General features: G+C 40.3%; 1 protein-coding gene across 2 annotated transcripts; it reads left to right on the top strand.

Annotated features, from left to right (window-relative positions):
- The first annotated feature begins 463 nt into the window (after nt 1-463).
- LOC5511028 (regulator of telomere elongation helicase 1) lies at nt 464-22111 on the top strand. 2 transcript variants are annotated; one of them, XM_032380314.2, is made up of 35 exons: nt 464-691; nt 1496-1715; nt 1959-2052; nt 2355-2436; nt 2615-2675; nt 2755-2830; nt 3202-3286; nt 3811-3876; nt 4106-4232; nt 4486-4527; nt 5235-5310; nt 5373-5470; nt 5688-5797; nt 6593-6677; nt 12393-12525; nt 12719-12832; nt 13312-13352; nt 13646-13731; nt 14273-14350; nt 14874-14951; nt 15529-15615; nt 15889-15948; nt 16964-17203; nt 17833-18025; nt 18472-18599; nt 18696-18737; nt 18805-18888; nt 19031-19060; nt 19291-19341; nt 19427-19492; nt 19680-19758; nt 20469-20543; nt 21177-21242; nt 21630-21709; nt 21893-22111. In XM_032380314.2, the coding sequence occupies exons 1-35, from the start codon at nt 596-598 to the stop codon at nt 21977-21979; spliced, it is 3216 nt and encodes a 1071-aa protein (XP_032236205.1). In that variant the 5' UTR covers nt 464-595; the 3' UTR covers nt 21980-22111. The 2 variants fall into 2 exon arrangements, with proteins under 2 accessions (XP_032236205.1, XP_032236204.1); XM_032380313.2 differs by having other exon boundaries at nt 4106-4238.
- Nucleotides 22112-26427: the final 4316 nt, after the last annotated feature.

Raw genomic sequence — 26427 nt, 5'->3', positions numbered from 1 at the left:
TTCATGTTCAGTTCCAGTTATAAATGCATTAAAATAAAGATGAAACAATCAACTTCGTTTATTTGCAGCTATTTGCATTCGGAAGTGTACACGGAATGAACAGCGTCTAAAAAAACTGTCTATAATTAAAACTATAAGGGCCAGTGTAAATTTATTTCTATGTTTGGCATATTGCGACTGGTATTTTGTTGCAAAAATTATGAAAGATTATAAAACAATTGTTAACCCTGGTACCTCTCTTTTTATGGCCTTCGAGTATGCATCTTGGGAAGAAAATTGTAAAGACCAGGGGTGGCGACGGGAGGGGATGGGCACCCACCCCTCCCCCCTGAAACCAACACCCACCCCTTCCCTGAATTCACCCACCCCTCACACAAACTTTCGCCCCCCTACTTTTGGGACCACTCCGCCGCCCTTGAAGACAAAAAATAGATGCCATACCAAATATACCCATGATGCAGTACGAGGGAATAAGGCCTGGTTACTAGTTGTCAACATGGCGGATGGCGCGAAATTTCTAAGGAAGATGAGGGAGAGTGTTTCTTTTATTAGGGAATCTTGAGGTGTTTGCTGATTAAGCATTCACATAATCAATATGGTGGTTGTTCGTAAGGTAGACGTGGATTTTCCTTTTAAACCATACGATTGTCAAGTCGCGTATATGGAGAAAGTGATCGAGTGTTTGCAGACGGTAAGTCGAGTGCGCGCAAACAGATGGACTTGTAAATGAGTGAAATAGTCATTGTCAGCCACAAATCTGTCATATTTTCAATATCAACTATAATCGTTTTGATTAACTTTATTGAGCTGTCTCAAAGTTTGCCTACGCCTCTTTGTGACAATAGGTTTTTATGCCTGGGGACACAGGGCCTCCAATATTTCCACACTTTTCAAAGGATCGGATTGCCCCAGATCCTATTACATCTATTACTGTAATTTTCTGTAATTTTCATGTTTATCTCCCAACACCTCATTGTAGTTAGGCCCCCCTACCCCCCCCCCCCCCCCCCAAGATGATAAGTGAAAAATTGTTCCAATCAAGGACATTCATCCACTGTGCCATAACAAGAAGGATAACACGGAGACTATAAAGAGTATATACAGTTAGGAAAACAATGTTTTTTTTGTTCACAGTTTGGTTCAAAGAAAAAAAAATTGTTTGTACTTGCGTTTTGTTGGAACCCTTACCTGATCATATAAGTATGTGTTTGGAACCATTCCTTTCAATCTAAGGCCTAGGCTAGAGGCTGTTCTTTGCTTGTGCCACTCAAAATGCATCCAAATGAATCCAAACTGTCTTCATTCATTTGCAATTTGAGTAGCACATGAGAAGGATACTTTACATCCAAATTTTTTCTAATTGTGATACTATCAAACAAAAATTGTGAGGATTGACTACTTGAAAAACTTTAGATTTTGATCTGCTCAGGTACATTATTGATGAGGTAATGATTATGCTTTGTAATGTGTTTGAGTCATATCATCTTTTATTTAGAGGAAAAATGCTGTGCTGGAAAGCCCAACAGGAACTGGCAAAACCCTTTGCTTGCTATGTGCCACCCTAGCCTGGCGCCAGTCTTATGTGGCCAACCTTCAGCTGCAGCAGAGAGGGCTGTGTGCGGCGAAGGAGGAGGAAGATGGGTTTCAGAAGTCCTTGGGTAACAAACTGGCTGAGGCTGCGAGCGGAACTTGGGATGACAGCTGCAGCAATAAAGGTACAAAAATCACATGCCACGTTCTCTTGTTTGTTTAAATCCATCCCAGGACCTCAAAGCGTAACAGCGTTTCAACGCTTTCATTAATAAGATATGAATATAACTGTAGTACAGTCATTTGAAAAATGTTAACAAGAGTTTTCGAAGAACTTACATTACGGTATATATTCACTCACACTATTCAAGAGTTTTTATACTGTAGGTCTTTTGTATCTGCCTTATAGCATTCTTGTTTTGTTATAGGATCGAACTTTGAGATACCTAAAATCATTTATGCATCAAGAACTCATTCACAGCTTTCTCAGGCTGTCCAAGAATTGAAAGCAACCGTCTATAGGTAGGTCTCTATTCACAACGATGTTACTAAGCCACAGCTGGCTTTCCAAATTACCTTTGAACATCCAGCCAATACTCTACTCTACCAACATTTCCTAAGTTCCTACCCCCACCTGCCCCTCCCCCCCCAAAAAAAAAATGAATGATTAAAGTGAAAAATGAAATAGTGCAATTGAAAATAAAGAGGGGAGCAGGTAACTTTATGCCCTTTTCAACATTCTTTCATCCTGTCATTTTACACCCTAAGCTTAGTGATGACTTTTGAAAAATAAACTAAACTTGACTAAACATATTTTATTACAGACCTAGAGTGAGTATCATTGGTTCACGTGAGCAGCTTTGTATTAATAGTGATGTCTTGAAACAGGATTCAAACTCAGCCAAAGTAAGTTTTGTAGTTTCTTAGTGAACAGCACACTGATAATATGTACTCAATACTTTATGAGCTTGAACTTACAGAACTTGCAATATAATTATGAAAAACAAATCTTATATTTGTCTATTTGTCCTATCTGCTAGCTTTTCTCTGACAAATACTTTTATCTCTGTTTTTTTTTTTTTAGGTGCACATGTGTAGAGCTAAGGTGACAGCTAGAACTTGCCATTTCTACAATAACTTGGAAGGTACTTGGATTTGTGGAATACATCTTTTGAACTGAACTAAATTATTAAAGCATGTGAATTACTGATATTTTTTTTCCAGGAAATAAATCCAACCCAGCATTTACTACAGAAATTCTAGACATTGAGGATCTTGTAAGACTCGGACAAAAACACAAGTATGTTGACTGTGCCATTTACTGTTGAATCTGTTGTATTGCGACACCGCATTTTCAAAACATTGATTTGTTTTTGTCTTTTGGCATTTTCTGTTCCACCAGTCAAATTATTCTAAGCCTATCAGATTCTTGCCATCTCTCACCTAGTGCAGTTGCCTGGCTTTCTGTCGCGACACTGTCTGGTTTCCGTCCAGATGATTGCCAGGGAAGTTTACACAGTGAGACTCTGATTTGCTTAGAATGGTTTTACTGACAGAACAGAAAACCAAAACAAATCGTGTTTTGGAAATTGTGGGTCACAATTCAACGGATTCAAGAGTAACTTCTAGTTGTACAGCACCTCATAATAATGGATTGTTGCTATTATCTAGGGTTTGCCCATACTACATGGCCAGGGAGTTAAAGACATCTGCTGATATTATCTTCATGCCCTATAACTACTTACTGGATCCAAAGGTAATATTGCTTTCAGTTATAAAGTGTTTGCTATGGAAGGTGAAAATGAAGAATGGTCTTGTGTTAGTTTGCTTGGACAGTGTAGTGAATTCTGAATGGTTGGAGTGTACAGTAAACAAATGCTTATTAAATTAGCAAATGAATTATCCAACACTGCTACATGAAAGAATGCTTTAATCCGGGGTGGGGGTGGGGGGGAGGGGGTAAGAATTTCTGTTGACCACACTCTAAGTGCTATCCCTTAGCGTTAAAATTGATTTTGCTGACAATTTCCCCCATCTGTCCATCTGTTTTTATTCACATGATGGAGTCACACTCCATCTCCCCCATCTTAATACAGTGGCAAGTATTTAAGGAACATCCAGTAATTGTGAAATAGGGCCTCATATATGGTTAATTCTGATTTATTTTTTTGTCTGACTTTATTTTGTAGAAAAGACCTTTGAGCTTGAGCTAGACCAAATTCATATAGTTTCTTTGCAACTTTCCAAAACTAAGCTTGTTTTACATGCAATTCCTTCCAGTCCAGGAAAGCTCACAATCTGGACATCAGTGGTAGCATCGTGGTGTTCGATGAGGCACATAATCTGGTAAAGACCAACATAAGTAAATAAGCAATTGATTTATATAAAGATATTAAAACAAGATATTTTTTTCCTGTTATACCATATATCCATGCCATTTTATACTCTCATTTAAAAACAAACCTTGGGTTTCTGCCTTTGACTAATTTTAAAAGTAGGAGTTTCTACAGTACATCCTCAGAAACCATTATGTTTACCAATTGTTTTCTAATTTTGACCCTCTATTTCTTCATAGGAGAAAGTATGCGAAGAGACAGTCTCATTTGATTTGACATCATTTGACATCGCTTCCTGTGTTGAAGATGTTCTTTTGTGCATGGAGTATGTGGCGAATGCAGAGGATGATCCGGATATAGGGGAGGGTGCGAGTAAGAAAATCATTTCCTGTTGCAACAGAGCTTGGTGCATTGATGTCAATGTCTGGCTTTTAATTCTAGAATCTGCGTAGGACAAGGAAATTCTCCTTGTTCATACCTCATATTTAAGTTTTACTGTATTTTAATAAGCCTTATAAGGCTTGCATGCCTATATAGCTAGCTGATTTAAGTGCTGTATTAATGTAATGACATAAAGATCAATTGGCATTTTTATCCTTTATATTTGTTTGTCATTCAGGTGGTACAGACATAGATCCTGAAGACCTCAAAGTATTAAAAGGTACATGTTTTTGCGACTATTTTGTGTTCTTGGCTAGGACTGAAGTATGTACAGTGAACAATAATTGGGAATCTGCAAAGTAAATCCTCTGTTCTGTCAAAAAATGCTATGATGGAGAATTGTGCAATGGCTTAGCGCTGGGTGTAAAAACCTTATTCTTAGAAGACTTTACATTGACTGTTACTGTAATCCCTCATCTTCTCAGATAAGGATGTTGTAAGCCAGAAGGTCTCTCTCTGGTTGTATTTCATTAACCTGTGTTAGAGGAGATAAAAGAACTGCTGGAAATGCTGGCCTGTGGTACCATCTACAGTGACAGTACTTACCATTAATGCATGTTTAAGCGACCAGCTTTAAATAAGAGCCCTTTTTCAAATTAAATATTAGGAATTGAAATAAAAACATGGACTGTGAATCACATAGATCTGAGGTCTAATCATTGTAATAAGCAAATTATTTGGAATTAGCACTGCCTTGGTGACTCAAAAACTAAAAAAAATGCTAAAACAAGCATTTACACACATGAATTGTCTGGAGCAGTCGATATACTATGTTGGTTAAGGTCACAAGACCATCCATAAGAACATTTTAAGCCAAAAAATGCTCCAAAAATGAGAATGTCTTGGCTTCAACTAAAAATTAGATATTCTTACAAAACAAACAAATGTACACAAATGGCTAACTTTGATCTGTTGATCATTATTCAGCTTTGTTCAGCAAGCTTGAGGAGGAGATTGATCAAATCCAACTGCCAAGTGATGGGAGCAAGTCATTCCCCGGAGAGTAAGTAAAGCTTTTTCACTAATCCCATCATGAACTATGCTAAGTTCTTCTATTTTTTACAGTTTCATGTTTGAATTGCTGGGAAATGTTGGAATAAAACCCAACACCAAAGATAGAGTCCTGGAAACTTTGGAAAAGATCAACACTTTACTAGCAAATGGTAGGTGACGTCTGCCCCAATACACAGCACCATCTAAATAAGGATTCATTATCTATGTAGGACAGTTCCCAAGTCCAGATCCAATAAGGCTCAATGAATACTCTGAAATATTCAAAATCCGCTCCAAAAGCCCACCCCGGTGCCCGGTTGTATGTCTATTTATATGGTTTTACTGTCAATTTGTTTTGCTGAAGTCTTTTGATAAATTTTATTTCAGATACCAAAGGTTTGCGGGGAAAGCACTTTGCTCTTCAAAAGTTCACTGACGCCCTGCAAATTGTATTCAACAAAACTGACAAGGGGCCCAAGTCAGGCAACTCCTTTAAGGTAAACGACGAAGAAGTTTATTGTCCTAGAAATAGCTCCTATTTGCCTAAGGCGAGGAAGAAGTTTGGAAAAAGATGCTTTATAGGGCTGCAGCAGTGGGTAAAGCATATGCGTCCCACTCCTGCAAAAAATAATACTAAAAGAATATAAGGAAATGGCCAGCTAGGGCTGGACTGTATACCTCCAGTGCTGTATCATATACCACCCCCCCACCCCCTCCCACTTCCGCTGCTTTATATTTCGATCCTTGCTACAACATTGTCAGCTTATCTAAAGCAGTTCACCCTAGGGTGTTTGCTAGTTGTTCATTTATCGTTAGGTATTTCTGTTCCTTTCGGTAAGATTGGATCATTGTGCTGGTAATATCTGCAGCAGACCTCATTAATTTTCTATTATTCGACCAGTTACACTACATCTCTTCAGGCATCACAAGCTGTGCTGTGTTGCTTCGAAAACATAACGTTAAAGGTCGTGTCATTTTGTTTTGCTTATTCTGCTCCAAAAATTTTGATCAAATTTCATGTAGAGACGCTCAAGTTTCCTGCGATATGTTTGCAATCTGTCGCTGTGAAATACCCACAAATTTAAAGGCTCTTCACACATGCTGTGCGATAGATAAACACAAAGAACCGCAACATGAGTTGCAGGACAAAAGTTGCTAGTGTAAACAGGCATATGAACGTTACTCTTACTGTGCTCGTTTTATCCCAAGTATACAGGTAATGTACTATTCCCTATCCACAACAAAATGTAAATAAATTTGTTCCCCCCTACAATACCTTTGTTTTTGGATAGGTCCATGTCCAAGTTGAGCCAGATTCCAAGAAGAAGCAAAAAGGCCTTGACATCTGGACTTCTGGTTCAAAACTTTCCAAAAAAGGTACGTCTTCGTTATATTTTTATTCTTTTTTTATGAGAACAATGATCATGATCCAGTTCCTTTATGTTATCTTAGTGTAAGTGCCCTTTGCTGCTTATCTGTTGTTCCACGCCTTCCTCCGATTTTTCTCCTACAGTGCTGTAGCCTCAAACCAAGTTGTATGCCATGAAATACGTAACGTTCTATTCCATGTCATGCATATAATATTATTATGCGAGATTTGACCAGAGTAAAGTTAGTTCCTTATTCGCAGTTCCTTTTTCGTCTGTTTCCTTATTCGCTCAGTTCCCTTTTCAAATCCGGGGGGGGGTACTTAAATGATACCTTTTAATTCGAGTTGAAACAGTATTTAGGCATAACAGTTTATTCAGAACAAGTCCAACAGCATTTTCGTCGGGTAAATTTCGATGCTTTAACGTGCTCGCTGCTAAGAGGAGCTGTGAACATGAGACTCTATCTGCTACAAAAGGTCAAATTACGAAATGCGTGCAATCGCTTTCACAAATGAATCTAGCAAAAGAGAGGAAATCTACCTCTCATCTAATAAATGTATTTGTATCTTGGGCTTTATTTCCAAACGCATTAATATATTTAGAGGGGAAATATTCACGCTTTACTTGACTACGTACGTATGTCGTGTGAATTTGACCTTGCTAACAAAACCACAATTTGACAGATAGTGTTGTTGTCAATTAACACCTTGGCTACTAGATATGGCTCTGACAAAACAAATAGATTAGTGCAGTGACACGAATAGGGGACTGCTCCTTATTCAAGTTAGTTTTCGCGAATAAGGAAATGGAATCTCCCAACGTCCGATTTCGTTTTACGACTTTATCCGAATAAGGAATAGACTATGAAGAGGGTTGTCAGTGTTTGCTCATCATTTCTCAATAAAGGACATGAAATTTCATAACTCCCGATTCGCTTTTAAGACTCCTTTCTAAAGAGTTCTCGAAAAAGGAAATGGTATTTTATAACTCCCGATCTCGTTTTAACTACTTATCCGAATAAGGAATAGACTAAAAAGAGGGTCGTTAGTGTTTTTTAAACATTTCTCGAAAAAGGAAATGGTATTTCATAACGCCTGATTTCGTTTTAACTACTTATCCGAATAAGGAATAGACTAAAGAGAGGGTTCTTTAGTATTTTCTTAAAATTTCTCGAATAAGGAAATGGTATTTCATAACGCCTGATTTCGTTTTACCTACTTATCCGAATAAGCAATAGACTAAAGAGAGGGTTCTTTAGTATTTTCTTAACATTTCTCGAATAAGGAAATGGTATTTCATAACGCCTGATTTCGTTTTACCTACTTATCCGAATAAGCAATAGACTAAAGAGAGGGTTCTTTAGTATTTTCTTAACATTTCTCGAATAAGGAAATGGTATTTCATAACGCCTGATTTCGTTTTTCCTACTTATCCGAATAAGCAATAGACTAAAGAGAGGGTTCTTTAGTACTTTCTAAACATTTCTCGAAAAAGGAAATGGTATTTCATAACGCCTGATTTCGTTTTACCTACTTATCCGAATAAGCAATAGACTAAAGAGAGGGTTTTTTAGTATTTTCTTAACATTTCTCGAATAAGGAAATGGTATTTCATAACGCCTGATTTCGTTTTACCTACTTATCCGAATAAGCAATAGTCTAAAGAGAGGGTTCTTTAGTACTTTCTAAACATTTCTCGTATAAGGAAATGGTATTTCATAACGCCTGATTTCGTTTTAACTACTGTTTCGGCATAAATCTATTACATAAGTGACAAGTGACAGTTTCGTTAATATCGATTTCAACCACGTGATTATAATCCATTGTAAATCAGTCAGATCAACAGTAACCGAGATCGGAACTCTGAAATACAGCTAACCAGTACGATTACAAAACCTACAGCCAACCAGGAGTTTGAGAATCAGAAAACACGATAGGATACGCCATTGAAGTAAGTTAATTTGTGAGTTTGAATAACTGTAAATAAGCTTTGATTCCATGCAATCAATGTAAATCAAATAACTTTCATTCATTCTAGATCGAATAAATATATCTTTACACATCGTTGGATTGTTATACGGTTTGTGGCGAAATCCTCACGGGAACCTAACGCAACAACTACCTATCCCAATAAGGAATAGACTAAAAACTGGATTGTCAGTGTTTGCTCATCATTTCTCAATAAAGGAAATGGAATTTCATAACGCCTGATTTCGCTTAAACGACGCCTTTGGAAAGAGTTCTCGAAAAAGGAAATGGTATTTCATAACTCCCGATCTCGTTTTAACTTACCTATGCCGAATAAGGAATAAACTCAAAAAGAAGATTGTCAGTGTTTTTTCAACATCTCTTGAAAAAGGAAATGGCATTACATAACGCCTGATTTCGTTTTTACTACTTTTTTTTTTTTACCGAAAAAGGAATGGAGTAAAAAGAAGATTGTTAGCGTGTTTTTTTTTTCAACATCGGCTTGTTTGGGTTTCCTAATATTTCTTGTATTGTGCACCCCCCACCCGCAATTTTGTGCCAACCCCCCCCCCCCCCCCCCGCAATCCGCAATCTTATATGGCATGCTACGGTTCTGGCCCAGCTCTAGTGTGTGCTATAAATGTATTTATAAATATATTAAAATACAGAGTTTGGACCATTATTTGAAGTCTTGTTTAATTCTATGTTATTGCAATAAAAACACTGTACAGTGTGTTGCCCAAGATCAACACTTTCTAACGAACTTTGGCAAATGATACACGATACAAGCAAGTAAATTGTCCTATGTCCAAGCCGCAAGGACATGTAGTCCAGCTTATCTTTATCATCGTGCTCTTGTTAACGCTGTCAGTAAGGTAATTTATACATATTCTATGCTTTTAATTTGAATGGTCTCTGGTTATATCAGAAGATGTAGCAAAGCCGGTGATAGGAAGGCTCCCTGTTCTTTCTTTCTCAACAAGTAAATAAACACTACTTATGGTAAATAGTTTGTTGTTTAGGTGTATCGGCCTTGTAACTAGATACTCTAGCGGCTCCCCTGCCTTGAATTTTAACGCTTCGTGTGTGGGTTAGGGCTAGGCCCGAAGAACATTAAACAGATAACATAAATATAAAAATAAATATGAAAATAAATATAAGGCTGAAAAGCGCAACTCAGATACCCCACCCCAATAGAAGGCCACTGGATTAAGACAGCTATGCAGCCTGTGGATGAAGATTTATACTCCTCATTGTACCAATGCGTTTTACAACAGTACCAGTTTCACAGTTTAGGTTACACCCTGACACTCATATATAAATGTTCGATAAGGATGGTTCCCACGTCATTACCTCATGGTGTCATTGTAATATTCAAGTCCATCATTTGAACGTTGTCCCCTTGTAGCTAGCTTGCTAGCAATGGAAGGCTAAGAGACAGGGAAGCTATGTCGTTAAGCGCGCAAAATGGGTATTAACGTCCATATCAATCGAAACGTTGCAGAAAAGCTACTTTCCGACGCCAGGGTGCTGGTAAACAACGCAGTTGACGCAGTACACATTTCGAATGGAGATGTTTCTCCTAGATTCAAAATTTCAATTGACTGTAGAGATGGAATGGAATGTGTCCTCATGTGTCCTCATAGTCTATTCCTTATTCGGATAAAGTCGTAAAACGAAATGGGACGTTGGGAGATTCCATTTCCTTATCCGCGAAAACTAACTTGAATAAGGAGCAGTTGCCTATTCGTGTCACTGCACTAATCTATTTGTTTTGTCAGAGCCTTATGTAGTAGCCAAGGTGTTAATTGACAACAAGCGCTATCTGTCAAATTGTGGTTTTGTTAGCAAGGTCAAATTCACACGACATACGTACGTAGTCAAGTAAAGCGCGAATATACTCCTCTAAACAAATTGTGAGAAAATACTAACAATCCTCTTTAAAGTAGATTCCTTATTCGAATAGATTTTTAAAAAGAAATCAGGCGTTATGAAATACCATTTCCTTTTTCGAGAAATGTTAAAAAAATACTAAAGAACCCTCTCTTTAGTCTATTGCTTATTCGGATAAGTAGGTAAAACGAAATCAGGCGTTATGAAATACCATTTCCTTATTCGAGAAATGTTAAGAAAATACTAAAGAACCCTCTCTTTAGTCTATTCCTTATTCGGATAAGTAGTTAAAACGAAATCAGGCGTTATGAAATACCATTTCATTTTTCGAGAAATGTTTAGAAAATACTAAAGAACCCTCTCTTTAGTCTATTCCTTATTCGGATAAGTAGTTAAAACGAAATCAGGCGTTATGAAATACCATTTCATTTTTCGAGAAATGTTTAGAAAATACTAAAGAACCCTCTCTTTAGTCTATTCCTTATTCGGATAAGTATGTAAAACGAAATCAGGCGTTATGAAATACCATTTCCTTTTTCGAGAAATGTTTAAAAAACACTAACGACCCTCTTTTTAGTCTATTCCTTATTCGGATAAGTAGTTAAAACGAGATAGGGAGTTATGAAATACCATTTCCTTTTTCGAGAACTCTTTAGAAAGGAGTCGTAAAAGCGAATCGGGAGTTATGAAATTTCCTTTCCTTTATTGAGAAATGATAAGCAAACACTGACAATCCTCTTCATAGTCTATTCCTTATTCGGATAAAGTGGTAAAACGAAATCGGACGTTGGGAGATTCCATTTCCTTATCCGCGAAAACTAACTTGAATAAGGAGCAGTCCCCTATTCGTGTCACTGCACTAATCTATTTGTTTTGTCAGAGCCTTATGTAGTAGCCAAGGTGTTAATTGACAACAAGCGCTATCTGTCAAATTGTGGTTTTGTTAGCAAGGTCAAATTCACACGACATACGTACGTAGTCAAGTAAAGCGTGAATATTTCCCCTCTAAATATATTAATGCGTTTGGAAATAAAGCCCAAGATACAAATACATTTATTAGATGAGAGGTAGATTTCCTCTCTTTTGCTAGATTCATTTGTGAAAGCGATTGCACGCATTTCGTAATTTGACCTTTTGTAGCAGATAGAGTCTCATGTTCACAGCTCCTCTTAGCAGCGAGCACGTTAAAGCATCGAAATTTACCCGACGAAAATGCTGTTGGACTTGTTCTGAATAAACTGTTATGCCTAAATACTGTTTCAACTCGAATTAAAAGGTATCATTTAAGTACCCCCCCGGATTTGAAAAGGGAACTGAGCGAATAAGGAAACAGACGAAAAAGGAACTGCGAATAAGGAACTAACTTCACTCTGGTCGAGATTTGTCGTAACATTCCTGATCATATTATATTGGGCCTTTCATGCATTCTGTATCCTTATTATTAAGGATTTCTGAAACATTCCTTTGTCTTTATTAGGTTGCACGTTGGACTATTGTTGCTTCAGCCCTGGTCACGCTCTGTAGAATTTGTCACACATTCTTTGTCCTTATTAGGTCGCACTTTGGGCTACTGGTGCTTCAGCCCTGGTCACGCTCTGTAGAATTCGTCTCACGATCTTTGTCCTTATTAGGTCGCACGTTGAGCTATTGGTGCTTTAGCCCTGGTCACGCTCTGTAGAATTTGTCTCACAATCTTTGTCCTTATTAGGTCACACATTGAGCTACCGGTGCTTCAGCCCTGGTCACGCTCTGTAGAATTTGTCACGCATCCTTTGTCCTTATTAGGTCGCACATTGAGCTACTGGTACTTCAGCCTTAGTCACGCTCTGTAGAATTTGTCACGCATTCTTTGTCCTTATTAGGTCGCACGTTGAGCTACTGGTGCTTCAGCCCTGGTCACGCCATGAAGGATCTGATGTCACAGGGCGTGTCCTCAGTAATCCTGACCAGTGGCACCTTGTCTCCTCTAAACTCCTTCACAGCAGAAATGCAGATGTGAGTACCCAATTGCTCAAATTGTCACAGAACTAATGTCTCTTTGCATTTTAAAAAATTGAGCACTGGAAATAAGGGGGAGAGGTAGGGCTCTCTGAGAAAGTTTCTTATGTTGTATGGATGTCTCTTTAAATCACACCATACATTGTGATTTAATGTTTGTAATTTTTTACTGTTTTTATATGCTTAAAAGACCGTTCCCCATCCGCCTTGAGAACCCACACGTCATCGAGAAGCATCAGATGATGGTTGCCGTGGTAACCAAAGCTCCTGATGGTGCAACCTTAAACTCTTCTTATGAATTCCGGTAAGATTTCAATCATCGGCTTTATTTGAAGCAAAAAAAAAAAAACAAACAAAACAAGCGCCAGTTGCTTGAACTGGAAGTAAACTGAAGAATAATGAACTTGGGTGAGGAGAAACGTAATTCAGGTCTTTAGAAATTTCTTTCTTGTGATGAAGATATTAATTTTTTATGGTTTTGGAAACAGTAAATTTAAGTTAATTTGTGTTTACATTCAGAGTGTGACTGTGAGCTTCTTTTCGATTTGCTCACGCGAATCTCTGTCCCTTATTACCATGGACAAGACTAGGAAGATTCTGCCATGTTCTGATGACGTTCACGACTAGGAAGATCCTGTCATGTTCTGATGCCGTACTGGCGCATTCCTTTGCCACGCTGGTTGGCTAGTAAAGCTCATGCCAATCAGTACGTTTAAGGTATCCTTTAAAAAAACTGTCAAGTTGGGCATATTATAGCGAAAGGATTACTTTTGTTTTCCATAGGTCTACCCCAGGGTACATGACGGGCCTTGGGAATACCATAGGTAAGTAAGAGTTGCCGTAAGAGGACAGTAAAAGTTGTTCGTAGTTTAGTGAGTTTTAATCCTACATGCAATCGTATCTTATTGATCGCGATGCAAAGCCAGAACAGCCACAAGGAGGAGGTTTTTTATTTTCTGTTTTTCATATGAACATCCTACAAGTGCCCATTACCACAGGGAGCTCATTTTTTAAAAATCTTTGAAGTCATGTATAATTTGAGCTTGGTATACCCGTGTCATTACTTGAGAGTTGACTGTACGGGTGTTGCTAATTATGAACTACTTATTGTGTTTAGCTAACTTTGCGCGCACCATACCCAACGGACTACTAGTTTTCTTCCCATCCTACCCCGTGATGAACAAGTGCCTGGAACATTGGCAGGTGAGCAAGCAAGGGCCTAGTGTGTTGATAGACGTAAATTTTTCCTACACCCAAGCAAGTAACGTTACAGACTCTAAAACCAGGGTGAATTCACATGAATTCTGTGTTTCTTCTATTACCTGTGGTGTAGAAAGAGGCTGAACCAGACACAGCTACTTGTTTTATTTTTAACTGTAATGGCTGTGTCGTTTCGTCCACAAGCCGGTTCGCCCACACCCTGTTCGTCCACAAGTATAGTCGTTTTGTCTACAAGTATCGTCCTTTCGTCCACAAGTAGCGTCGTTTCGTCCACAAGTATCGTCCTTTCGTCCACAAGTAGCGTCGTTTCATCTACAAGTAGCGTCGTTTCATCTACAAGTAGCGTGGTTTCGTCTACATATAGTTTCTACTCTACCCTAACTCGATTTTTTCTTTTGCTTTGCACTGGTCAGAAGGCATTCTTATTTCCCTCTTTGACTTCCACGAACGCTAGATTGCGTTCTGTATACAAACTGCTTTATGCACAACTTTTCGCGGCAAGCTAAACTTCTCCCTTTTTCAGAACACAGGGATCTGGGCACGTCTCTCTCAGTACAAGCCAATGTTCGCGGAGCCAAGAGGAAAAGGTGACTTCGTACAGGTCAGCCATAGATTTACTGTTGCACACTTCCGACATGCACCCCTGTAGTGAAGCCTGTGATATTCCAATAACAGTCAAACACCCCGCTCCGGGTCTTTCTGTGATTTAACGGTATGCCTGATTAACAATGCACTTAGGGTATAAGTTCTTTAGCCAATAGCCAGTATAGCTAAAAAGGTTTTTTCTTCCACTTGTAGACTTACCCAAACTCACCTCCTCTGTGTTTCCTAATGAGCGTAACGCACTGTGCCAAATCCTACCCAATTTCTTCTCGATTTAACCCGATTACATTGGACGTGCAGATAGGGGTTTAGCCCCAGCCCCCCTCCTCCCTACATAACAGACTATTTCATACATTTTTTGTAATTCAGCTCCTTTTTCATCTTCTAAGCCCCCTCAACTGATATATGCTGCGCGGCCAATGGATGGAATTCTAATATAGTCTGCTTAGTAATAGTCACCTACCCTAATATTTATGAAGGCATAATTATGTTGGAATAGCGTTCGTTTATGTCCTTAACAGACCATGGAGGATTTTTATGCGAAAATAAACGACCCTTCACTGAATGGCGCAACTTTCTTTGCTGTTTGCCGCGGAAAGGTAAGACAAGCCTTAGTGTATATTCTAGGAGTATGGTTGCGTTTTCACAACTTGCGTGTTGCTGTCAAGGTATTGTTTTCTAATTCTTCTAGAATAGCAGTAGTGAAGTAGTGGTCTTTTTAATCACAGCACAACATCTCATTTAAACCCCTGTGTAAACAGTTCCAACATTCGCACACTATGTTTAGAGGTGCTGTGAATAGTTCGCCAATACTTCTTTTGTCTTGTGGTCAACCTGGATGCTTGGTAATAGAGACAGATGCGTCCAGAAATGGTTGGGGCGCATATTGTATGGGGGTCTCAACAGGGGGAGGGAGCAGTGGTCGCAGGAAGAGACCCGATCACACATCAATTGCCTGGGGCTTCTCGCAGATGATTTTGCAATAAGAACCTTTGCGAAAGGGAAAACTTAAATGATGATCAACCGAGCGTGACGTCTCCAGTAGTTCTGAATGATTTTGACGCTCTCTATACGGGGCTTGAGCCTCTTACGAATTACTCCATAACGCGTGGCCACAGTGTTATGTCGGAACACCTTAACATCATATCGGATCGTTATCTTCTGTTTACTGCACAGGTCAGCGAGGGTCTCGACTTCTCGGACATCAACGGGCGTGCTGTAGTCATCACGGGTTTACCATTCCCTCCAATGATGGATGCAAAAGTTAGTGTGGCAGTCAGGCGGGCGGATGGACACACGGTCAGACGGACCGACGGACAGACAAGATAGACTGACGGGCGCACAGACAAATACGTAGACAGATAGACTGACGGATTGACGGACAGGAACAAAGACAAACATCTATCAGTTGGCGGAATGCCATTTCATAATCTTCTCAACTACAAAACAAGCCGGCTGCGAAGGCTCCATTGCCTTGTACCAATTTTGCTATTTATTTTAATAGGATAATTTTTTATTCATGTGTTTCGTCTCCAGGTCAAGCTCAAAATGAGTTTTCTAGACGAAATGAGCAGAAAAGATAAAAGTGCTATCAAGGTTTGTGTGTTTCATTTAGCAAAAAGACCGACCTGCTTCCCCCCCTATCGTTTTCACGTACACACTTGAACATTAGGTCTTTGTACACACTTTGAGTTCAGATGAACATCTTTTTAAACGACGTTTGACACGTGTTTTTTGTCATGGAACAAAAAATGCGAAGATCTCAGAGTGGACATCTGTCATGTTTTTGAGAATCAGAATCTGATGTATTGTACCAACTTCCACCAGTTATACTGGTGCGGAAGGCACAAAAGAGCTAGGCTCCACACCATGTGCCCCCTTGTGTGTATTGTTAGTGAACATTGTCACTGTTCAATGCGTCCCTAGCGGTTCTTAACGTCCCTTCGATTCAAGTTAGTGTAGTGCACCTTGAAGAGACGGGACCTCCTTATTCGACTGGAAACACAGTAGAAATAACTTCAACTCACTTGTGACACAAACTCGAGTCTAGAAATGAACTGGGGGCACGCTACGCACTAGGCCGCCCGTGTTTTTCTGTTTCTGTATTTCTAAAAGGACACTCCATGTCCTCTTAGTACTAAGACCTATGCTCATGGATCCAAGGATTGCATGCCTTAGCTCTGGGGCTGTTTTGCAATGGCTCATCTACCGCGAAGTCTTTGAGGGCTGTAGCCTATCTGAAGGCGTAGAATTTTATTCGGCAAGAAAACCTGCAGCTCGCGATCTTGGCCACCATTTTGGAGGCGGAGGAGTAGGAGTGGGACGACAATAGTCCCATTTGCCCCCAAATTCCTCCGCGTCCGTATTTTTCGTTGTAATAAAATTCCGAGGCTTACGGGTTGGCTTTGAGCGCCCACGAACACGCTGGGTCATTAAGGCTATGCACAAACGTCGTATTTTCCACGAGCCGTATTCAATGCAAATGCATGTAAATGAAAATAAATCAATGCACCTGGTTCATTTACATTAGTTTGCATTGGATACGGCTCATGGATAATACGAAATTTGAACTTAGCCTAAGTATATGCTGAGATATGGTGTTATCGTGTAGGGCTTGACTGGCCGAGAGTGGTACAGACAGCAAGCTTCCCGTGCAGTCAATCAAGCTGTTGGAAGGGTGATACGTCATAGACAAGATTTTGGCGCCATTTTGTTGTGTGACGTCAGGTTTACTTACCCGGATGCTCTGAGAGAACTGCCGTCATGGGTGAAACCACAGGTCAAGATTTTCAAGGAGTTTGGTCATGTGCAGAGGGAACTGATTCAGTTTTTCAGGAAAGCCGACATCATGGTAAAGGCCATGTTTATAGAATCGTTTTATTGTATGGATTTGTTCAGGAAAGCTATGTTTTCTTTTGCGATGATATTCTCTCTGTACCCTGTGTGCTAGAGGCTATAGTCGCGACCAGACTTGTGACAATGGGCCTAGCGGTAAGGTGCGACAACCTCCCAACAACTCGGTATTCATTCGTGGCTTTTTCGGATATTCTTACCTGCTTTGTAAGCCGCAGAGACAACGGCTGAATAACAACAGAATTCACTGGAAGGAAAAATGTCGCTCAATTGACACCGCGCAATAAGATAGGATTTTAGTAGGTAAATATATGTTTATATATAGTATTTTTGGTGGGTAACTGCTGCTGCAAATAGGCTATTCCAGTTATAAGCTTGCGCGTGCATTACCGTAGAAACCTACCTTAACTACCAGAATGCAGCGCCCTTTTTTTGAGCTTGCACCAAACGAAGCGCATGCTGCATGACGGTAGTTGAGGACGGTTCCATGTCGATTGCGCGCGCATGCTTATAGCTGGAATGGCATATTGTCTAGGTGTATATGTACCTTATATATATAAGGTATTTTCAAACTGCACTGAACTAAGAAAAAAACGAATTGACTTGCAACTTTTTGTGGAACTGAAGGTTGACAAATCAGCCATGAAGGTAAGACAGCCGAGAGATCTCGAGAAATCCGATCCCAGTCCGACTTCAGCAGTGCGTACGACTGAGCCCGAGGAGTCCCGAATAGACGTTTTCGTACCCGCAATGTTTAGAGAGAAGCCCAAGAAACCAAGTCATCGGTTATCTCCCCCTGCTAGGGCTGTTCGATCTCAAGGTATGTTGTGTGTCCTTGCGCATCAGGAGATACTTGATTCGGTTACGCACAACCGAAATTACCAACATCAATTACCAATAAAATATATCAAAACGATAAAAATACCCCCCAGTTAAAAATATTTACAGTGTTATGACATTGAATTTTCTCTACCATAATTGTCTTCATCATTTCTTCTTAATTCTCCATGACGACCTGGTTATCATCATTGTCGTCATCAGTATTATCCTACTTACCATCGTCATCTCCTATCCAATTGGAAATTCTAGGGGTTAGGGGCTTTTCCTACCAATTTCCAGGCACCACTTCCAGGGAGTAGACATTACGGGTGTCTGGGGAGGGGAGCGGTATTTATCTTTTCTTCCATATGTAGTTGTATATTAGCGATTAGGCGTAAATTGCTTTGATGACCCGCATCAATTAAAACTGTGATACACACTTTTTAGCATCTTCCGCAAGTGGTCAGGCGCGTATGACGGTAGAGTACGAGACCCCAACTCTCCGAACTCCAACCTTATCTGCCCCGCCACCTCGACCGCAGGGAAACCTACTAGAGTCGTTGAAATCGTCAGAGGTACGTTATGTTCAGACTATTTTTCTCTTCTCATCTTCTCCTTCTTCTCCTTCTCCTTCTCCTTCTCCTTCTTCACTGATGGCCTGTCTTTTGTAGGGTTCAATGGAGTCAACATCTAACGACTCGCCCCTCCGCAAGGTAAACCGCATGTCGACTTGTCCTCAGTCATGGTGCCTTGTCACTATTTTCTATTTCTTTTAACCAGCACTCTTCGCCTTCTCTTTCTGATGCCATTATGAGGACAAAGGGCACAACGAACACCTCGCACAAACCAAAGAAAGTCTTCAAAGTGAGTTAACCCTCTCCCCTTTTATCTATATTCTACACTCTTGTTTACGACGTCGACATTGGCAATTGCGAAAGTGCTTTTTAAATGCCGTTTAACATACTTCGAATTCATAATGGATTACACTTTTTGCCATTTTTTGCAGATTGTCAAAACAAAGAGTGAAAGTGCAGAGGTGAAAAGCCGAAGAAGCCCACTGTTTGCTAGCCTTCCATGCAGGCTTTTACTCGGTTTTTTTTAGCCGCCATCTTGCATTTTGAGCAAAAATGGCGGCTACGAATCCATCAAGGCCGGTTTTTCGTTATAAAAACACCGGTCAAACGCCTGCATTGCATGTTAACTGTTTGCCTGTCTTTCATTCTTTTCTTCATTTTTAATTGACCCTTATCGTTATTTTTTAAATAGGAGAATTCAAAAGCCCAGAAACTGGAGGCAGCGAAAATGTACATAGTTAAGGTAGGTTACTATTTCGACTAAGGTGATTCAAGGTGATTTTTTGGCCCTGTGGATTACTGCAATCAGAAGTCTTTGTTTGTTCCAGGTGAAGCAGTCGCTAAGCGGAGAGAATTACAAGGCGTTCTCTCGGGTTCTTGCTAACTACAAGCAGGTATTTTTTGACGGCATCACCATTATCGTCACCGTTACCACGTCACCATCACTATCATCCCTGTATCGCCTTCCATTATCATACCAGTTTATGACTTGATCATCGTCCCAAAGATCTTTATTATCACTAAGCGATCTCTACAACCATATCATTATATTCTAAAAGTGTGGTCTTTTTGTCGTTTCAGTGCAACGATCTCGACCAGCTAATCAGTGGTCTCACCCTTCTGTTCACTCAAAATCGGTCGCTCTACCCTCTGTTTCTAGGTGAGCTTTACCATATATGCGTTGCGACTTGTACAAGAGGGCTTTAGTAAGTATTGCGATGACCAGGACGAGCACATTAAATGCTTCTTCACGCTGATTTCGAACAAAGCATTGTTAGAATCGACTAGCCTTCATAATTTCAAACAATATGAAAAGAAGGGCCTTGTTATTTATAGAGTGAATACAGATTGTTGCGGGTTGAAGGCCGTGAAAACAGCGCCTGGACGATGTTGACGCTTCATGAAACTAATGAGGGATCTTGCAAATGCGAAAGTGTTTTTGTCGTTCACGCCGTCCTACCGTCGCCGTTGACACATCTTGAAATCCCGGCGATAGTAGGGACCTTACGCAACAACGATAGCGACACCAGAGAGAACGAGCCTAGAACCTTAATTCTAACATAGCGAACAAGGATAGTCTAGTTTTCAGCGCACACGTTCCCGTTCTCACTAGACCGTGAAACTTGGAGTTTTCACGTTGTCGTTTGTAGAAAAACGACTGAAATGTGTCAGACAGAGTATGTACATTTCACGTCTGGTTGTTGAATTCTCACTTGTTTTCTGCCGTTGTTGTTCGCGTTGCCGTATCGTCGTTGCGTAAGGGTCTCTAATGTCCAATGCAGCTCTAACTATCATGGTAACTATGATGTCATCTAGTGTTATCAACCAGTGTGTATTGTACTAGACTCGAATTGATTATATCTTTTCTAGGATTCTCTAATTACATACGGGACCCACAAGACAAGAAGCGCTTGTTTGAAGCCTACAAAGAGATCACAGGCGAAGGTCATTCATACAATTTTTTTTAAAGTTTGTGCATTTTTTTATTTACAAATAACAATAACTATAGAATCATGTTTTTTTTTTTCCTTCACAGTCCACTATAATTTGCTAGAAGCGCTCACCGGCTTCGATTGCCCTTGGGTCTAGAGGCTAAAACCTGTCTTACCCACACCCTGTTAGTTTAGAAGGAAGTAATTGGCGTCAGCTTTTTTTCTTTTTCTCCTTTTTTCTCTCCATTGTCTTTGACTGAAAAAAAAAAATGTTAAGCCTCCTTTATGAAGGATATTTTAAAGAATGTCGATCAACCACTCTTTTGTTATTGGTCTACAATTGAAAAAAACAACGGTCCACTTGCAAGAAAACTCTAAAACTATATACATTGCAGTCTGATACTTTATTAATGATATTTGTTTAAACGTATCTCAGCTACTTGCTTGAATAAGCCGATGGAAATGGATTCTTTGAGTTACTCGGTTACGCGGGAGCGTAAAATGGCAGCGTGATTGGCCACTTTTAAGGCTAATCGCATGATGGGTTGCCGACAGCAAGCTTAAGATTTCGGGGAGGGATGGGGAGGGAGGCTTAGGTGACCCCTTCGAAAATGTTTACTCCCTTTATTGCCTTTTATTATTACAGACGTCCCAGCCTCGTATTTGAGCGGCTTGCCGAGCAGAAAGCGAGCCGAACCCGACTTTATACATAGTAAGCAAGACAAATTGAAGTTTACACATTTTTTGTTCAATGTTCTTTACCTTTGAAAGCTGGACGGTTGATCTATCTCTGGGTGACATTTTTTCGCACTAATTTGAAGAATTTTCTCATTAACTTATGCATGCTACGCTTAGGAGTTGAGCTGAAGGTTATCCCTATAAAATGTGTCTTTGGCCGTCAATGCGCGCAAAGGGTTTTGACCATGACCATGGCGCCACTACCCTGTTTCAGGGAGGCGTTCAACATACCTTGTCAACCTTGTGTTGATTTATACCTTGTCTACAGCACGCCCACGCAGACCATCTAGTTTTTCTACAGCATTTCTGTATTCTTTCTTGTTATACCATGGAATCTAGCATGGTCTGTCTTTTTCACCAGCGAGTAAAGTCGGCAAGAAGATGAGAATGGAGACCGACGTCAAGTCCAATTATTTAGAGAAATCCGCATTGAAAGAGAAGGTACATAACCCCTGGGATCAAAGATCCTATATTTCTTGCCCTGAAGAATTCTTAATTAAGACGAAAATACCAGTTTTTGGTGTATTGTATTTATTCTTCTGGTTCACGTACATGACTATTTGGTGTTTTTTTGTATTTATTCTTGCAAGGAATGCATATCTTTTACCGTTTTTGTTTGTCTAGGTTCCTAAGGCCGGTTCTTGGAATTCAGCCGCCTCTGCTTCAAATCACCTCGACGCCCACACACACTTAAACGGAGGTCAGCGGTAGAAACGCCTGCGTACAGATGAGAATGAGTCAGCAACGCGCAAGATTTGATAAATGTATAGTGCATTCTCATCCAGAACTAATGTAATTCTACAATATGTAATTTGCTATATAAAAATCGTTGATGAATTTGAACTTGAATCTGCGTTTTTACTTTGAAAAGCAACAGTCTTAAGCAGCTCCAATTGGTTTAAGGGCCCTGTTGTTTTGCAGTTTATCTAGAATTGCACAACCTGTCTTTCCTGTATGACCTGTTTGACCTATTTTACATAACACCTGGGTGTGTCGGTTAACAAGGACTCAGGAAAACTACTTTCACTACCAAGTACATTACATATAATCAGTATCAATGAATGATTTTTATCTAACATGATTTGAATTTTATCCACGCGTATCAATTAGGTCAGGAAGTCTTCAAAAATGTCCCTTCCAAATTTACCCTGCGAGCAGTAATCTATTCTACACTGCATCCATTGACGCATCGTATTAAGATTGGGGATAAATTTGGCTCCCAGCAACCGTGCACTATGTGCACTCCCACTGACTTAACACATGTCGATGGGTTCCCTACTTCCCAAACCTTAATATCTTTAACAAGGAATCCATCGACGCCAGAAAGTGCATTGCGCGCATTCATGACAACACTTTATCATACTCATCCAACCTCTTTAATATTCTAATCTTTTCTCCCCAAACCTAAATTACCCGATCGGGTCGTCGTTACTCGGGAAGACGTTTTCCAGAATTGCCTTCAGGGAACGCATACAAAAAAAGTTTGAGTTAATATCCTGCCACTCTTGGATAGGTCCTTTATTGACATTTGCAAGAGCAACCTCCATATAATGCTCAACTCCGCGAGCAGGAGAGATACGTCTGCGCGCATCTTCTTATCCCAAAACGAGTGTCTCCTCGCGCCGGGGTAGAGAAGTATCAAATTCCTTCAAAACAACCAGTGAGCAATCTCGTTCTTAGGATCTCCTTTTGAGTTGCCCTACAACAAAGCTGCCATAGTCTCGAAAATTCAATTTATTGACATCACCCATCACTTCCCCTTTATTCTACTCGTGTCGCCAGGTCAGCCAACTGGTCGTTTCCTGTCACCCCCCTGCGGGTCGGTACAGGGTTTCCTTGACATTCACCCAACTAGTCTTATTCGCCTTAAATTTCCCGGAATATACTGCCATATCAAAAACAGTATCCTTCTTCAAAAACTACAACCTCTTCTAAAGCGGAATAAACAAAGAAAGAACAATACCTCACTACCTGTGAAACCCCGTACGGACCCACAGAGGATGACAGTTTTGACCCAGTACAACTGAGGGGCTGTTAAGGTAGCCTGTTTCAAAACTGTCGCCCCCCTCTGTGACCTGGAGGTAGTACACAAGTACATAGACATAGACTAAAACAAGATAATAAGGCTTGAGCTCATGCTTAATTATGTTGATAACATGCCATGTATTATCAATTCCACTCATTTAGTGTTATCCTTTTTGCCTTGGGTGTAATCTGCTCATTAAAACTATTTATGACACTTTGCCGCCCTTGGCCTTACCGGCTCTTAATTCGTCAAAAAAGCAATCAACTGGTCAGCGTCGAGTTGCACATAATGATATTACTTTCGCACAAACATGGGATCCCTATGGCTTCCATCGCAGCTGAGAAGGAGCTCAGTACGGATTCTCATTTTTCCGTACATGAAATAGTTTGCATTTTAAAAGTTCTGCTCCTGTCCTGTCCCATCTCCATGTTGGTCGGTTACATGCTTCATACAAAGAGTCTGCTTGACACACACTTGTTCATAAATTCCCATGACAAACTCTTGCGCCGGCTTTGATGCATATAAAATAATTAAATTTTCCGACGATCCCCCGTTCCGCTTTAATAGTTATGAATCCTCAACTCGTTACACGTAATTCACATTACAAACTCTCGTTCCGCCGTACTATAAAGACTCGCGTGTCAAACTTTTGTTCCGATCACACTATACATAAACTCTTGCCTCTGCATCATTATATATAGCCTTGCGTGCAAACACTCGTCCCCGCCTGTACATAGACTCGCGTGCAAACACTCGTCCCCGCCTGTACACAGACTCGCGTGACGAACTCTCGTCCCCGCCTGTACATAGACTCGCGTGACGAACTCTCGTCCCCGCCTGTACATAAACTCGCGTGACGAACTCTCGTCCCCGCCTGTACATAAACTCGCGTGACGAACTCTCGTCCCCGCATGTGCATAGACTCGCGTGACGAACTCGTGTCCCCGCATGTGCATAGACTCGCGTGACGAACTCTCGTCCCCGCCTGTACATAGGCTTACGTGACGAACTCCCGTCCCTGCCATACAATACATAGATTTACGTAGCAAAATTCTTGTCTCCACATTGATGTGTTCACAAAGGCTTGCAACACGAGCTGTCGTCCATGGTTACCGTGCAACTAGTCTAATAATAAAGTATAATACGAAAACTAAACTAGCCCTCAGACACAAAAAGAAAGAAATATTGATGCTCGTAATACACTAGTCATATAAAACGTTTACAGGAGAAAATTAATATCGAAGGAGGCACGATTAAGTACACACGGCGACTGAGTCCATAAGATAACCGTGTTTGAAAATTTCTAAAACACGCAGAACGAAGAGAAGAGAAACTAACTTATATCACCCCCAAATCCTTCGGTTATTCTTACGACCTATGCCTTTGGCCGCCTTGCGGGTGGTCTTGTTTCTTCTCCTGTCCTAGCACATGGGCTACCGGATCCTCGCCCGGAACAACATCAAGCTGTCGCTACTAGATATTAGACTTCAGCCATCTAAATGAAACAGTATTCATAGAAACAAGAAAATGATAATGGTAGACGAGTTAAAACAAAATTAATCGAAACGGTACAACAAAGATATAAATTTAGAGCAGACCAAGCATTTACCGTTCACCTCACTGCAGTTGAGCAATTCGATAATTTATTCATATTCAGTAATCTTATACACTCTGCTCTAATGTATTCAGCGTGAATAGTAGGTTCCTCTTACTCTTAGGCTATTGGCGAGCTGGCCTATGAGTAAGAGGAAACCACTGCTAGCAGGGTATTCCAATTACATATGTCTTACTCTTAAATGCGTGTATTCGTGTTTGCACTTCTAAAATAAACGCAATGAAGGGTAAGATATGTGTATTTTGAAGGAGCTGTATTGAAGACTTAGTGGCATTATTGATATGCATAAATATAGTTCAAAGCTACTGTTAGATAAATGTTGTGTGGGCTCCCTGTGGTTTGTTGATGGTGGCGTAGAGCTAAGCGGGTCCTTCGTTAAAAAGTTATTGTTTGTCGTTGCTTCTCGAGCCTCATATTTTGGGTGCTTTCTACCCTGTGCACTTTCCCTGATGATGGTTTTTTTCTCGATTTCCGGTCTTGGTAGAGTTTTGGCTCTTGTAAATTTCTCTATAGTCGTCACTTGTTTAGATTTTGGGTTTTTGATTTCTTAGTGGTCTTCCTCAGTCAGAGACCCAGACCCAGACGCCGCGCGATGCATGACGGTTAGGATGCGGTTTGGGGCCGGAATTCGCTTGACGTCTGGCAGAACTCAGGAAATATATTGCAAGTTTTTCAAATATCTTGCAAGCAGCGTTTTTTTGACCGTTTTTTTTTTTACTTTTTTTGTGCACAAGTCCAAGGGCCTACCTACACAGACTCGTTGTAAACCATTTAGTTTTATTTTCGGTGGTTCCCTGTCCAATTAGATGATATTTTCGTTTCGTAAAATCCAAGACGGCGGACGACACTGGTGAGCTCGATACATCATTCCATGAAATGAATTTGGATGGTCTGAATGTTCTGGCACTCATTTGAACTCATACTACTCTGGTTGGATTGTATTTATCAAAAATATACACTTATGCACATACTGTCTTTATGTTCCCTAGAAGAAGCTAGGGAAGGCACTATTCGCACATGATCTTACGCCGAATTCCAAACTCCAGGAAAGTATTTAGGCTATTTCTGCAGTTGTCATGTGCACATGGAATTTTACAGGCAAGAAATGCAGTATGGATAGGTCCTTCTTCGTCTGTGAAAATTCGTAACATTTTTGCTCGCCGATTTCGTCCGCCATTTTGGATCTGTAATCTGCCAGCCGTTATTTTTTTTCCGTCTTCGCTTCAGGATTCCTGTGGATGTCCGCGCAACAGCAAATAACGACTGGGTACGAGTCTGGGTCTCCCTCCGGCTGCAAAGAAGCTCAAATAGAATAATTAACGGAGCTCTGAAATAGGTGACCGGCGCCTGCGCACATTCTGAGCGATAAAAAAGCGAAAAAATGAATGAAGCGGACTCCCAAATATGGCATGTAATGCCTAATAAGAAAATGACCTAGCGAACAGTTTTTAAACACGAGGTTCCGCTATAAAAGGGAAAGCTCCTCCCACCCCGGGCTCAAATTTGCAATTAATCAGA

Source organism: Nematostella vectensis, chromosome 4, assembly GCF_932526225.1.
Source record: "Nematostella vectensis chromosome 4, jaNemVect1.1, whole genome shotgun sequence".
Taxonomy (NCBI): domain Eukaryota; kingdom Metazoa; phylum Cnidaria; class Anthozoa; order Actiniaria; family Edwardsiidae; genus Nematostella; species Nematostella vectensis.
The sequence above is the reverse complement of the archived record's forward strand: the minus strand, read 5'-3'. Positions and strand labels throughout refer to the sequence as shown.

Coding starts and splice junctions, on each gene's coding strand:
- LOC5511028 (XM_032380313.2), top strand. CDS start 596: ATGGTGGTTGTTCGTAAGGTAGACGTGGATTTTCCTTTTAAACCATAC. Junction 2,437..2,614: donor AGGATTCAAACTCAGCCAAA/GTAAGTTTTGTA, acceptor TTTTTTTTTTAG/GTGCACATGTGTAGAGCTAA. Junction 18,738..18,804: donor ACGACTCGCCCCTCCGCAAG/GTAAACCGCATG, acceptor TCTTTTAACCAG/CACTCTTCGCCTTCTCTTTC.